The following is a 15863-nucleotide window of genomic DNA, read 5'->3' on the forward strand; positions in this document are numbered from 1 at the left end:
GGCCATATTCTTGCCCTTGAGGTCCTTAAAACGTGATTTTAACATGTTTTATCGATTGATTTCTGATGGCGGGAGACATCTTCATTCACAGAGGCATATTAGTAAAGGTGACCACTTTCCCTGAATTCCAAATTGTCAGTTTTGCAAATTGATTGTAGTAAAGTCCTCCAGTCTTCATTGCTCTTTCCCAATGCAATCTTGGGTAAAGTGAATGGCTAGACACTGATTAAAATGCTATGATCCCCCTCTTGATCCCCCCATTGTAGTTGACTTCTGACTAATTACAAATCTATATGGAAGTCTTGAAAAAAAAATCTGGGGAGTGTAAGGTTTGTGAAAGAAGGCAATAAAATTGTGCAACTTATATTCACAGTTCATGATCAGCATGCTAGATTTTGATATACGCCTGAAGCGGTCACTTCCCCCACCACTCAGGAAAGTTTGAATCTCAGAGAGCAGCTATTGGATATACCACACTGCACATCTCATTACATCTTGTTCAGTTGCAACGAGTATTTCACAGAGGCAATCAGATTGTAGATTGTGAGCATGAAGCCATTTACCAGGTATCTTGTGGTTTGTGTTAACACAAAAAGTGGAATGATAATTTTGGCTATGAGTACCCCAACTACACTGTAAGCCTGAATATTGTACTTGGTATCCAGTTTCATCTATGTCCTGGGCCGCAATCATTTATACCTTACCATTTTTACACCTTTTTTTTTTATGTGTGTACTTTCCAAATAATGTGAATTTTCATGATTTCGCTATGCAAAGTATGAATTGCCAGACCCTTCAGTTTGCCAATTTGTTTTTGCAAAAATACCTCTTAATGAATAACTTATTTCTTTATATTCCTGTATAACTAATTTCTGATTGGGCAGTGGGTCTCTGGCTTTGTCTGCTTTGCTCAAACTACAATGTAGGATTTTTATTTCTAGTTACACTTGCTTGCTTGGAAATGTCTTGCAGGGCTATCTCATACAGGATTGGGGGCGAGCCCACTTTGACAAAAACAAGTGTATACAGAAAGTCACAGCCAAGGAAAAACTGTACATGTACTGTTGCAAGGCTGAAAGTTCCCCCCTCCTCCCCCTCCTCCCCCTCCTCCCCCTCCCCCTGCCCCATTGTTGGAGTTGTACAGCTATTATTTCAACTTTCATTAAAGGTCCAGTTTACCTTTGGGAGCAATGATTTCAAAAATGTTCAAGATATCACATTTGATGCATATATGTATGTTTGTTGTATCACAGAACATCCTACCATATAAAGTTTTCACAATAAAGCCTAAAATAAATGGAGATATCAGCATTTTTTCTCAATGAACCATAACTGTAGACGGTTTAGTCTGGAAGCATTCTTATCATATCTATTGTTCACATTTTGTGTATTTAACAATACTAACTTAACATTGATTATATGGATTCAAATTTTTACAGTAGTTGTTTCTATCACTAACTCACATTTTAGAACTATTTTAAAGCACTAAAGCTGGGTTTCTGTTTCACCTGCAAATGGTAAATTATGCCTTTAATTGAAATAATTTCATGAAACAGTGTCATTCACAACAAAAGGCTCTGAATGACATGGACACAGTGAGAGGTCAAATTGTCTGACTTTTAGTAAAACAGCAACAACAAAATCATTTTCACTCAGACTTTTGTTTTTCTTTTTCTTTTTTGTAGTGTGTCAAAGTTGCCTACGGGGAGGTTATAAAGAGGGGAATATGCCCATGCCATATGTAACAAGTCATTGAAGAAATGAACCGTAGTGCATTGCTAATGCTTTGATTTTATGGGCATTTACACCTTCAAGGTGCAATCAGGTAATTACCTCAGACTGTGTGCAGTGTGTGGCTAATTACTGAGTAGGTACTACAATACCAGAAATTCCCCAGGAATATTGAAGTGCCCCAATTTTGCACTCAAAGAAGCATTTCTCAGGTTTGTCCTTCCCCTCTCTTATAGAGCATTAATACCATTGCATTTACCAGAATGCCTGCACTTATAACCTTTGAGGTATGCTCAATTATACGGTGAATAATACATCTAGGGTAGCATATGCCATGTAGATCAAGGCTCAGTCATAAATCACGAAAGATTACAAACATCTATCTTTTTTTTTTTGTATGATAGAAATCTCCAAAGGCAGGCTCACTTTTTTTTTTTCATGTGTCTCATGATATATTCAAGGTTTGATCCAAAGGTAGCGTCCATGGTTGTCTGATTTGAAGTAAAACGGGCCCTTGAGTGAAAACGCATGAAATCTTGCCACGTGCCCTGAAGGGACTTCAGACATAGTATGCAATCATATTAGGATGAAAAGAGAAGGAAATAACATTAAGAAGGAGAGAGAGAGAGAGAGTTTGTGTGTTTGTGTGTGGGTGTGTGTGTGTGTGTGTGCGTGTGTGTGTGTGTGTGTGTGTGTGTGTGTGTGTGTGTGAGAGATAGTATGTGTTGAAGACCCACATTTCATATGGCATCATAACTTTGTAAGAATCTCGTTCCACAGTTGAAGAATTAAGTTCAAGAATTTTTATGCCAGAATTAGCCAGTAATTGGCATCGTGACGTTTAGCAATACCAGGCAAAAAGTGAAGGTTTGTTCGATCACAGCTCTTCTTCAGTCTTACAAAGGAGCTTCAAACACATAAGCTCCTTGGTTTTACCCAGTCAAGAAGCATTTCACAACTTCAAAGACTTCTAATCCACAAGAAATGTTCATATATTACCATGCCCATCACACAATTTCAGTGTAGATGAAACTTACAAGCTGTATGTTTGTGAGAATTGATATATACACTCAGCAAAAAAAGTAAGTTCCCCCCTAGCATTTGTGGATATATCTCAAAAAGTATTCAACCGATTTTCATAATTCAAACGGAAATGGATAAAGAATTTTATTACTCATAACATGAGTGGAAAATCATTGCCACCAGATATCATTATTGGTGTGAAAAATGCATTTTATGTCAAAATGCATGGAAACAAAAGTTGCACTTTAGTGATTTGCAATGACTTTTACACAAATAATCAAACAATCACTCATGATTCTGAACATTTAAGCATGGGTTATTGCATATTTCTCTATCTCTTTCTCTTCATGAGCATATAGTGAAGTATTTGATAATTGATATGTCCACCACCCGCAATGACCAGCCGCCATCTCCTCCTCAAACTGTTAACTAAAGTTTGTACTTGGCGCTGCTCAATGTTGGTCTATGCTCTCTGCAAGATGCGCTGAAATTCTTGCAGTGAAGTGTCATCTTTCAACTTCTTGCTTGCTTTCCACTTAATGATATCCCAAAGATTCTCTGCTGGATTACAGTCAGGGGATCTTGTAGGCCACTCCATACGTTCAATGCCATTTCCCTCAGCAAACTGATCTACAACTTGAGGGCATGATGCAAAATGCCCACAGGCACATTAATGTGATCAACCTGAATTGGAATTACAAATCACATGGCTTCTACCAATATTTTCATATTGAGAAGGCATATTGTTCAAAAAGTATGCATAACATCTGTTTAATAGGGAAGCACATTGTACCTGAAGAAATTCCTGAGAATTACACAATTTAAAAAGATCATTTGATAACTTACCTAGGAAATGTATACAATATGCTCTCTATGGCCTAAAGTGCAACTTTTTTCCCATGCATTTTGACATAAAATGCGATTTTTTACACCAATAATGATATCTGGTGGCAATGATATGCCATTCATGTTATGAGTAATGAAATTCCCTATCCATTCCCGTTCGAATTATGAACATCCGTAAAATACTTTTTGAGATATATCCAAAAATGTTAGGGGGGAACTTACTTTTTTTGCTGAGTGTATATATCAGCCTCTATCTGTTTCCCAATGGTTAACTTTGATGTAATTTACCCCAAGTAGATCTTTACTGTTTATTTTGACTGCTTTTCTTTCTGATTTTTGTTTGGTTTTGTTTTGTCATTCTCCTGGATAAACTTACATTGAAGTCAATATCATATCTGTTTTTGTTTTAATAATGGTTTCACTAGAAGAATGCCCATTAGTGTGATTACCGGTAACAAGTTTCATTGTCTGTATCATGTTGTTAAGAGGTGAGCAAAAAACAAAAACAAAAAACGAATATGCAGTACACTCTCCTCTCTTTACCTCACTCTTTATTTCTTTGTGTGTAATTTCTATCTTCATGATACCATTCATTTGCCATTTCCTTCTCTCTTTCTCCCCCACCCCCTGCCACGTACCCCACCCCACCCCACGCACATACACTGTTTCTGTGTTTTGTGTCTGTCCGCTGTCTGTCTATCTGTCTGTCTATCTGCCTGTCTGTCTGTCCCACTCCATAGGAACAAGCCAGCCCTATTTCGCAGACGACCAGTGTGCCGGATGAGGTTCAAGAAGAAGTAGGTGCGAATGTTCCACCAGAACTCCATGCAAGGTATGTTATATTCTTGTTTGTGGGTTTTGGTGCCACTATTCTTATCTATGCTTATCTATGTAAAAGACAAGTTTGTATCCCTGTGTACCAAAGACACCAGAACCTGTGCTCCTCTTCTTCTCTTCTGCTTACTGTGGTGTTCACCCTTCTCTGGACCACTCTTGCAACATGTCTTGACATTTTATCCAAACAGGCTGGCAACAGTGCTGATGGAGTTACTAAGAAAGTGTGAAAGGGGGACGTACTAGTAACCCAATTAAATAGGTACACTGGACTCCCATTTTGACGAAGTCCTCAGGACCGGCAGATTTCTTTCGTTATGTGGAAATTTTGTTATAACCGAACAAATAAACAATTACAAACGTACTGTAGAGTGGATACGGTTGGGGCCTCGAATTTTACGTCGTTGTGACCGGAATTTCATTATAACCGCATTCGTTATAATGGGAGTGCACTGTACATGTATGTGGAATGGGAGAATGCAGCTATGCTAGAGGAACATACCAGTGAACGTTTGTGGAAAATTAAACAATCTGTTCAAAAGTTATGTACATGTATTTTTACTGTTTTGGTGCTGTCATCACTGGGTAAGAACACTACAACAGTTTGTGATGTCACCACAGATCGATGATGCAATGTATAAAGAAAATATAAAGAGAATGCTTCAAAATTTCATTTTTGTATGAAAAAGTGCACACTCCCTCGACTTACTAATGACATATTTTTTAAGGGTAATATTATTCTCCATGCTTTCTGAAAGAGTTGAGTCAATTGCTCTTTGATCATGCTAGAAAAGTGAAAATATTTTGAACTCTCTTTGTATTTTTCTTTATATCGTTGTCTTGCAGTGACGTTAGGAACTGCTGAATTCTTTACATCCAGTGATGGCGGTACCAAAATTTTGAAGGAAACTTTTGAAGGGATTGTTTGATTTTCATTAAACTTTACTGATGCATTCTTCTAATATCGCTACATTCACTCAAGTCAATTTATATGTGGTTTTTACTCCCCTTTAAAGGTGCTATGAAAGGCAGCGTACTGCACTGATCCTATCATTAGGTGTCCTTGTCTTTGAACAAGGACTACGTGATCTCATTTCAAGATGATTAGCACTTGTTTATTGCCTACATGAAAGAACATGTCCGTATGTCATTGTGGCCTTATTCATATGATTTCACTTAAAGGGATGGTATAGTTTTGGTTGAGATGGGGAATTCAGATTTAAAATTTTTGCAAGATATTGAAAAATGACTTATGAAATATTAAAACATACAATTCTAAGAGGTATTCAAAGTTTATAGCTTAGATATCCTAAAACAGTTTCCTAAAGAAATTTGGGTCCCACCTTTTGTTAGGACTTCTTCCTCTCTGGATATTTCAGCCATTTTAACACCAATATTTATCAAATAAATATTGAATTCCTTTAAGAATTGTGTGCTTTTTAATATTTCATAAGATGTTTCTCAATATTTCACAAAGAAGTTGGAATCCTGAAGCCCCATCTCAGCCAACTTTGTTTTTGGATATCTCAGTCATTTCAAAACCGATTTTCATCAAATGAAATTTGAACACATCTTAGAATTGTATGCTCTGAAACATTTTTTAAAGGTGGTTTCTAAGTATCTCGCAAAAAGTTAGAGGCTGGATCCTCACCTCAACCAATACAATACAATCCCTTTAATATTTACAAAATTGGTGGCCGCTGACCGCGTTAGGCAGATGGCAGCTATGCACAGGGTCTTTAACGCGGCTTTGCTGGGTGGGGGTGGATATCAGTGGCAGCATACAGCAGGTGGCCGCTAGCAGATTTTACTGTATTTCTTTTTCGTTCACATTTTAAAGTTTCAAACGTGTTCCCCATATAGTGCTGTCAGCCACAGTCATGTATGCAAATCAGCTGAGATGCTAATGATGATGTCATAGTCTCACGCTTTTCATGTTGGCCTGCACTCAAATTTTTGTTATCTCTCCGTTTGCAGTAAAAATCAAAATAGAAAGATTTATTCCTCACATCAGATTGTTTTAGAGTCATAGCGATGTAGAAATAATGGCCATGGGAGGAGGGGTAATAGCGGCTATATCGACAGCAAGAGTGATCCTGTAAAACTTCGTATGAAAAGACATGGCAGAGTTGTCAGGCAACGACATTTGCGATGGTGATAACGACCATTATTACTGCTTCATGAAGCATGCAAAACCTAAAACACTCTACTGTTTTGGCCAGGATCGATTTTAACGAAACTTTTAATTCTGTATATTTGACTTTCAGTATGCTTCTCATAACAATGTGAATACGGAGTAGAGTTTCCCTTTCGGGATCGGAACAAAGTGTTATGCGACATGAAATAGAAAGGATTGACAGGTTATTTCCTAGATTTTATAGGGTTTGAAAGCTTAGAAAATAGATGTATTGTAAGATTTACGTTTATAATAATTATGTTGATATAATTTAGCCAAAATGTAATTTTGCTTTTATCATGTGCTTGTAACCAAAACGCACGTGTGTGTGTGTATGATGGTATGTATGGTGATGTGAAGAGCATACTTGTCCCTTTTCAACCCACCTCCCCTCCCCCCATCTTTTTTTTTTTTTTTTTTTTTTTTGGGGGGGGGGGGGGGTGTTATACAGGGTATTCCTAAATGCTGTCGAAATCGTTAGACCGCAGCAGTCATACCGACATATACTTGGTAGCACCGTAATACCATCTGTCAGTCGATACATGTAAAAGTCCGTGAAATTGTCGATTTCCTTGTACTTGACTTATGTTATCCCCAACTCTTGGAAGAAGAAGAAGAAGTAGTAGTAGAAGAAAACAACAACAACAACAACAACAACAACAACAACAACAACAACAACAACCCTCTCTTTCTGCTTTTTCGTCATAATGCTGACACGCCCTTACCCGGTATTATGTCAAATGCTCAATGTTCCAAAACGAAAGTATGTTTTCGCGTGAACTGGATCTACATCTATGCACTGTCGGTAATGGACAGCACGAACACATCGCTATGAAGCCATAGACTTTTCATTTCAGCAAGTTGGTTCCAGCATTTTCCAGGGAATGACGTACTCAGAATCAAAAAATGATCATTAAGTATCCACCCCAGTGATGCAAACATTCAATTTAACGTTTAATTGACCGCGCGCAAACATTTCGGCCTTGGTCGCACACGAGCCCAATAATGCTTTTATGTCATAAACACCTTAACCTTTTCTGACCAATATTCTGAGGACGTTAACTCGCAGGATACCTGCAGTCTGTTCTAATTGCATGCGTGGTGGAGATAAGGCGGAGTATGGGCTCGTGACAAAATTTTCGTGAGAGCGCCACCAACTGTTTGAGGTCGCTCCTAGCTTCACGAACCGACAGAAAAATAATGTGAACACAAGGACGTTTCAACATTCACGTGAAGCTGGCGTGATCTGGAAACCAGTGCTTTAAAAATGTAATAGTTCACTTTCAGATGCCCGACTTTGCCGACAAAGCTGCATTACGATGTTTACGAAGACAAAATACCCCCAAATGAAATTCATTTTTAAGAAGCTTTTTGTTTTCCTCCTTCACCCCTGCAATGACGTCCAGTCAGACCAGCCCCCTTTAGATAGATCAAACCACCCTTCCCATAAACACACCAACAACCTTGTTCCGCTTCCATAGGCGTGTGTTTTTATAACTCGGTATGTCGGCCTTACGCCGATGAGGGCAGAAGAGCACTTTTCTTTTTCTTTTTCTTTTTTGTTTTCCTCCATGGTTTTCTGTACATATACACAAAGTTGTGAATATGACTATTATACTGGAACCCCATCAAAAGTCGACGAACTCTAACCATACGATAAAAGCGGTCGTCCATTTCGAGGCAGACCGTCTATCGTTCGTTCTGACAGGGATGATGAAATACCGGCTTCATGCCCCGCTGTCGGTATAATAATTAATGTAGTAAGAAAATATACTAGAAAATACCTGAAAATACGATGCACTAAACAAAATGCATGATTGCAATGTTGCTTTATACGATATCTGATGAGAACGGTTATATTTATAGCCGTTTTTTATTTTCGATCCATCTTGTTAGAGCATGATTGAAATTTATGACACTCTCTAACTATCCAAATTCGAGGTCACAATTTGGATCATTGGGATCAGTGCGGTGTAGTGGTTATTAAAGGGAAAAGTCAGTAAACTGTTCAGCTGCACGAAAGTTCCGATTTCAAATCTTATCGTCAAGTGCGAACGTTATTGCCCGAGATCATATACTAAGTAGTATGCCTTACCAACAATGCCCTTCCTTCGCTACTCAAGTAGAAAGGAAGCGTGTACCTTTATGCTGGAGGTTACCTCTGGAAGAGCAATGCTAAACTTGAAGAGGCTATACCCTGGGTGTATAAAATACAGCATGCCGTAAGCGGAACGCAATTAACTTTCATGTACGAATGCCCGCATGAAACTTTGGACTACTTTTGAGTGTAAATTCAACCCATTGCAACTGATTGACAATTGCCGTACATCGACGTATATGCACCGAATTTATTAGTTTTTAAGTTATAGCTATCCATGATAAAACAAGATCATTGGCATGCATATACTCGGGCAGGATTCGAACCTACGATCTCCTGATTACCGGACAGGTGTCGTACCCACTGGACCACCGAGCTTCCACCCGACAGCCAGTGCTGGTTTTAATTAGAGCATGCAGCGAGTAACTACGTATTCAATCAAATTAATGAATCCTTGCGTCGAGTACAGTTTATGCATGCTCATGATTTTCTTTTTATCATGGTTATAATCCTAAAACACCGATTAATTCGCTGCATATTTACGTCGATGTAGGGCAATTTGTCAATCAGTCGCGCTAAGAACAACTCGACGCAAGAATTCATTAATTTGAATAAATTCAACCCGTCTTACGAACTTCCCGAAGTGATGGGAGTTCAAAACATTTGGCATCCAAGCCTCCCTTCATATAACAATCATGACATTTCAGACTTATTTCAGAAGTAGCGCATTCACCAGGGTTTAAACGATGAATGTCGCTTCAGAGCATGCCGGAAAGAACCCCGCATGCATGGATACACAGCATCATTAAAGGGTGTGTTCAGTTCTGGTCGATGTGAGGATTTAGCTTTTAACGTTTTGCGAGATATTCAGAAACCACTCTATGAGATGTCAAAGAGCATGCAATTCTAAGGGGTATCAACAGTTCATTTGATGAAAATCGGTTTTGAAATGGCTGAGATATCCAAAAACGAGGTGAAACAAAGAGATCCTGATATAGGGCGTGGCCTGTAGTCTTTTATTATCATCACTTTTTGGGGATATCTCAGCCATTTGAAAACCAATTTTCATCAAATAAACAATGAATCCTTCTTAGAATTACACGCTCTTTCATATTTCATAAGAGGTTTCTCATTATCTCACTTAGGAATGTAGAAAACATGAATCCCCACCTCAACCAGTACTGTACAGCCCCTTTAAGCTTCGCATATGGTGAATTCCCTATACCTGTACTGACTAAAGCATGAAAACATTGTTTCCCTGGCTTTGACATTTCGAAGCTGAAAAGCGTTTTGTCCTTCTCTATCTTCGCTATCGGATTTAACTGGATCAAAGTTCATCTGAAACGCGACGCCTATATTCAATTCCACAACTCCAAGCGATTAATAAACTCCTGAATTGGCGTAATAAGTGATAAAGAGAAAAAGAGGGATGGATAGAAGGTAGATAGGTAGCTGAGAGATAAGGGAAAAAATCGTGGTATCTCACACTCGTTAGTTATTCACTTTGATCAGGGAGATGCTTTGAGGAACCGTCATGATACATAATGTGTAGCTCCTCTGTACTGCAAACTGTTTGAAACATACAATGTATATCAATACACGCGTGCAATGTGTGTGTGTGTGTGTGTGTGTGTGTTTTCAAACATGCTTAGTAGTGTGTGTGTCATTAAACGGGGGAATACTCGGTAAAATGCCCTAATTAGAATGCAGGGATTGTATGATGTGTTACACGAGTCATGCATGGTAACATGCACGTGTAGGAGTAGCGTGATAAACATAAAAAAACATGCATGCATGCAAACGTGTGGCTTCTTAATATGGCAAGGATGTGATAAGATGCATGGATGGTGTAAACGACAATGGCACACACGCACACACACACACGCACACACACACACGCACACACAAATAAGTAAATTAAATGAGCGACAAAAAACAAAAACTCCACTAACATAGCTTGCTTGCGATTTGGGCTCACTGACATCACAGACTAGCTCCCTCTATTTCCAAGCTGCGACGAAGTTACCTTCAAGAATGAATGCAAATTACGTTGTCTCGTTGTAACGCGCGGAGGTGACGTGCTTAGTCAAAGTGTCAGAGAAAATACTAATTGTATCAAAAACTTTTTTCATGATATTGTGTGAAGGAAAAGAGTCATAATACTACGCATCTTAGACACATGCCAGTCGGCAGCTCTGCACAATGACGAAAAAACAAACAAACCACGCCTCGATATGTATGGAGTCTGTCGCCATACTTTACACTGACAACCTGTTTTGTGCGTTGATTTAATCGCGTTTTTTTACCAATTAGTTCCACTCTCAAGGCCTTGTCGGTGACAAAGAACCTTGCAGCAAGGTCAACGACACAGCAGCTGACGCCTCAGCTGACGACCAGCGAAACGAAGACGGCATCATGGTGTTAATCCATGAGTTATGGCGCGTTTACACCGAGCACGATACGGGCAACGGGACCGGTATTTGCTATGTATGGTACGCCAGAACGAACCATGTCAGGTTCTGGTAAAAAGAATCAGCAATTCGATACAAAATCACACAAAAAATGTTATTTTTATGTCAAAATCAAGAGCAACAAAATCAACAGTAGAAGATTAAATTTTGTAGCAAAATTATCAGCGGGAAGTGATATTGTAATAGATCCAGTCATGGTTCCTTTTGGCTTCATAGCGCACCATAGCAAAAGCCCCGTTCCGTGAACCGTGTCGGATTTGGTGTAAGCGCAGCTTTACAGTGCACTCCCGTTACAACGAAAACGGTTATAGCAAAAACGGTTATAACGAAATTCTCGATACAACGAAGTAAAAATTCAGGTCCCAAAATTGTCAGCTTCCTTTATATGTTTTTTGTGTTCGGCTATAACGAAATGTTGATATGAGGAAAGAAAACTACCGGTCCCGAGGACTTCGTTATGACAGGAGTCGCCTGTACCAAACACTCATACACACACAGACACACACACACAGACACACAGACACACACACACATATCTTTTTTTTTTTCTCTCTCTCTCTCTCTATATATATATATATATGTATGTATATATATATAAATATATATATATATATATATATATATATATATATATATATATAAATGTATATATATATATATATATATATATATATATATGTATATATATATATAAATATATATATATATATATATATATATATGCACATATATGTATATCGAGAGAGAGAGAGAGAGAGAGAGAGAGAGAGAGAGAGAGGGAGAGGGAGAGGGAGGGAGATGATATCAGATACTATATATGGTGCATATGCCGCTAATGACCAATTTAGCCTCTCGGTTTCGTCTAATCCTCCTTAGTTTCAACGATACAGTATAATGTTACGAACAAAAACGCATATTAGTAAAGTTAAACCTGAACGAAAATACGTTGCAGTGGTGCATGCGTAGCATTGCTATCACATCGTCATTTTGTTGAATCGATCGAACGCCTACTCCATAATCACTTTCTATTTTCAGTGTATTGAATCGGAGTTGTGCATCGCCTAAGTACAATTTGCCAATTCAAGACGTTTTTTTTATGGTACAAAGGCTGTCTCTTCGCCCGGACCCCGCCAGAATCTGTAAAGTAAAAACCGAGCTTCAAGTTACTTTTCCTCTCGCAAGGTAATCGCTAATTGATTTTGCTGTATTACTTTACGCTCTATCTTGTAGACAGAAAAGGCGTACAAATTCGAGGTAGGAAACGCTGGGCCTGCAGGGGGCGGTGTTGTCTTTCGCACGCACCTGTGGAACATGTACGCTTGTACGTTTGACACCCTCCTCCCAGAGTAGCTTTTAGAGGCGGATCGTAGTAGACCTCGTAGCCGGAGTTCGACCATAAAATGTCGCTAGATTTCGACCAAAAAAAAAAAAAAAAAGAAGAAAAAGGTTGAATGCTCGGAACGCAGAGACTTACGCAGAAGAGGAAAGACAATATAGCATTAATAGGGAAAGAAACAAAGGGAAAAGATACGTTCAATGTGTAATGCATAGTGTTCATATAATCTATAGCAATCGGCGCATTGCGACGACCTCATGTGAACGTCGAAATCCCCTGAAATATCCCGACTTTTACTCAGGGGTATTCGCAGGAAATGATTTTTCACTCCGTAGGCCGGCTTGCTGATGGGTTCAGAGTAATGGATATTTTTCCTCGTAAACGACCGAATAAAAAGTTCTTCCATCCACCAGCTTTACTCGATGCTGTTCAAAATTTGAAATCCGCCTTGCTATGTCGGGCAAGTCTCAGATCATTCTCTCCAGTTGACGGAAACACTCAATGCTTTGGAGATATAATGCATAGAATTCGAAATCATTATCGCTGGTTAATCCATACATTCGAGCTTTGTTTATGGCTTCAATAATGCATACAAAGTTGTACCGCTGGATGGATGGATGGATGGATGGATTGATGGATGGATGGATGGATGGATGGATGGATGGATGGATTGATTGATTGGTTATTTATTTATTTATTTGTTTATGAATAAGGCTAGTCTTAAGAGTGAGAGAGTCTTTCTGAAAGAACCACTTGCAAGCTGCTGGATATGTAAATGTGTGTATTACAGTATATGAGAAAAACTTGCAGAAAAACAAAACAAAAACTATCGCATAAAAGGGGCTTCGAATTCTGATAGATGCTCGTAAATGTTTTGTTGAGGTTTGGGACTTTTACATCCCTTCTTGAAAAACAAGTAACAATAAACGAAAAACTTTCCTCAGTATGTTGTCATCTGGGGATTTCCATGGCTGTCGACTTTCAGAGAATCCATGGGTAATTCATGAATTAGGATTCACCGCTACTCGACGCTCTAACCGTAACTAAGATTGCCCGTATACTAGTAGTTAGAGAAGGTACAATGTATACGGGCACAGTTTGATTAAGAAATCCAGAACGCGTGTCGACTCTACTAAAGCATACTGTTCCTTGTCATCAAATAGTCGCGTTTTATTATCGCGCTCACGATGGATCCTTCTACCCTTAGATATGACCCGGATGTGTCTACGTCAGTCTATTAGAAGACGGCCGTGGTAGCGCCAAATTATTTGATTACATTGCTCATTTATTCATTAGGAAATCTCCTCCATTATTATGGCCTGCGTCCTGGATATAGAAGGCCCGTGGCTTCATGACGCTCAGCGAGAATGAGGGCGTGATATTATCTGGGCTTTATACAATTATTGTGACAGTGTATCAATCAAAGAAACGACATGGGAAGGGGCAGCTCGCTCGATGTTTTACCATAACTACGGCATGGACGCCTCTATTTTCAAACTGGCGGTCAAATTTGTTTCTATACTCCTGTCATTGCCTGTGGCGATGCTGTCTTCACTGAAATCGGCCACGCCCCCATTTTTGGGTAGCGTGAAATGTATACCGGCAGCCAGTGATTAAGGAAGCCAGAACACTGACTAATGATTAAATCTCATATCAATGAAATAATGATGTTGATACAACTTCTATTCATAATGATAATTGTGATTGTAATTATACCCAAAATGTGATCGAAATTATCCACATTATATCTAGTAGCGCTGGCACTTGTTGTTGCGGGGGCACGGTCAGTTTCGTTACCCCATCATTGCCAGGTGCCGCTTTGTGTGTTATTATGCACTGGGACAGGATAAGAAAATTGAAACCCACAATGGTTTACTAATACTGATGATAGATAATGCTACTACTATACTACTACTACTACTACTACTACTACTACTACTACTATGCTACAACAACAACAACAACAACAACAACTACTACTACTACTACTACTACTATGCTACAACTAATAGTAGTAGTAGTAGTAGTAGTACTACTACTACTACTACTACTACTACTCCTACTACTCCTACTATACTGCAACTATACTACTACTACTACTACTACTGCTACTATTACTACTACTACATGTACTACTGGTGATGATGATGAAAGTAATAGAAACTTGTGACTCTGTGTGCACCAGCAGGAATGGAGTTCAAGGTGCTATCGCGTGAAAAAGAGACCATAAACTTTCCCATATTCTAAGAACTAGCTCTCCTAACAACAACAACAACAACTTGCGCGTGAGTTCTGGCTAGAATTACAATGCAGTTGTTGCGAGTGTTTGCACGGTTTGCGTGAGAAAGTTGAGTTTCGCGACCCCCATCTGTTTGTGCGCCATATTTCCTTGAAACTTTCATCGGGAGACGGTATAATAGGGAATAGACCAGCAGCTGCTGTCAAAGCAGAGATTATAACAGACATTAAAAAAAGAAGAAATTAAAAAGAAAATAAAAAATCGCGGTGTTTCCCCACCGATGTCTTTAAATGCCGGGGATATGCATGTTATAAGTCGCCTCAATGCAAGTGATGGCTTTCTCAGGTCAGTGAACTGGAATGCCAGGTTCTGGTATACCGTTGCAAAAACAAAAACGAAACACACACACTTCTATATCAATGTCTGTTCCGGATACAGTAATCGGAATCTTACTCGTAATCGGAATCTTACCGGTTTTAAATTGTGTTTAGTAGGAACGACTGAATCAACTATAGCTCGTCTCTTGGTCGTTAGAGAGAGAATAAAAAGTCAAATGAAGTTGAATATACGGTCAAACCTGTCTATAGCGGCCACCCGTAGGAAACGAAACAGGTGGCCGCTGTATACAGGTAGTCACTATAGACAGGTGGTCGCTATAGACAGGGTCGCTAACATGGCTTTTTCTCTCGGGGCAGGGGTTGTTTTGGTGGCCATAATACAGCACATGGCCGCTATAGACAGGTAACCGCTAAGACAGGTTTGAATCTCTGTCTACTTATACATGACGTATAAGACAGAATGTTCATTTCGTCGACGAAATTACTGATTTCGTAACGAAATAGGCCATACGACACTTGGCGCTCCATACAAATTGTCCATGGTTTCAATTGTACCACCTCCGAGAATTCGGGCCAAGAAAGCCTTGGGCATTGAAAAGAAAGTAAATTGCAACTTACTATTCTTCTTATCCAGCGATAATGATACATGGGTTTAACCCAAATATAAAAAAAAAAAAAATCTTATTTTTTGGACGGATTTCTTTCCTTATACTTCATTGATGTTAAATGTACCTGCATCCCCTGAATCCACATAATACATTGTACAGTTGT

At 39.0% G+C, this 15863-nt stretch overlaps 1 protein-coding gene across 1 annotated transcript in view; it reads left to right on the plus strand.

Moving 5' to 3' along the window:
* The window catches only part of LOC139727589 (uncharacterized protein C5orf34 homolog), a 58343-nt gene that overhangs the window by 15662 nt on the left and 26818 nt on the right, over positions 1-15863 (plus strand). The window contains exon 7 of the mRNA XM_071638571.1: positions 4341-4432. Coding sequence (XP_071494672.1) covers positions 4341-4432 — 92 coding nt within the window. The remainder of the gene's footprint in view (positions 1-4340; positions 4433-15863) is intronic.

The sequence above is a fragment of the Diadema antillarum genome, unplaced genomic scaffold (genome assembly GCF_040938485.1).
Source record: "Diadema antillarum isolate AM-2024a unplaced genomic scaffold, OU_Dant_1.0 seq00000136_RagTag, whole genome shotgun sequence".
Taxonomy (NCBI): Eukaryota; Metazoa; Echinodermata; class Echinoidea; order Diadematoida; family Diadematidae; genus Diadema; species Diadema antillarum.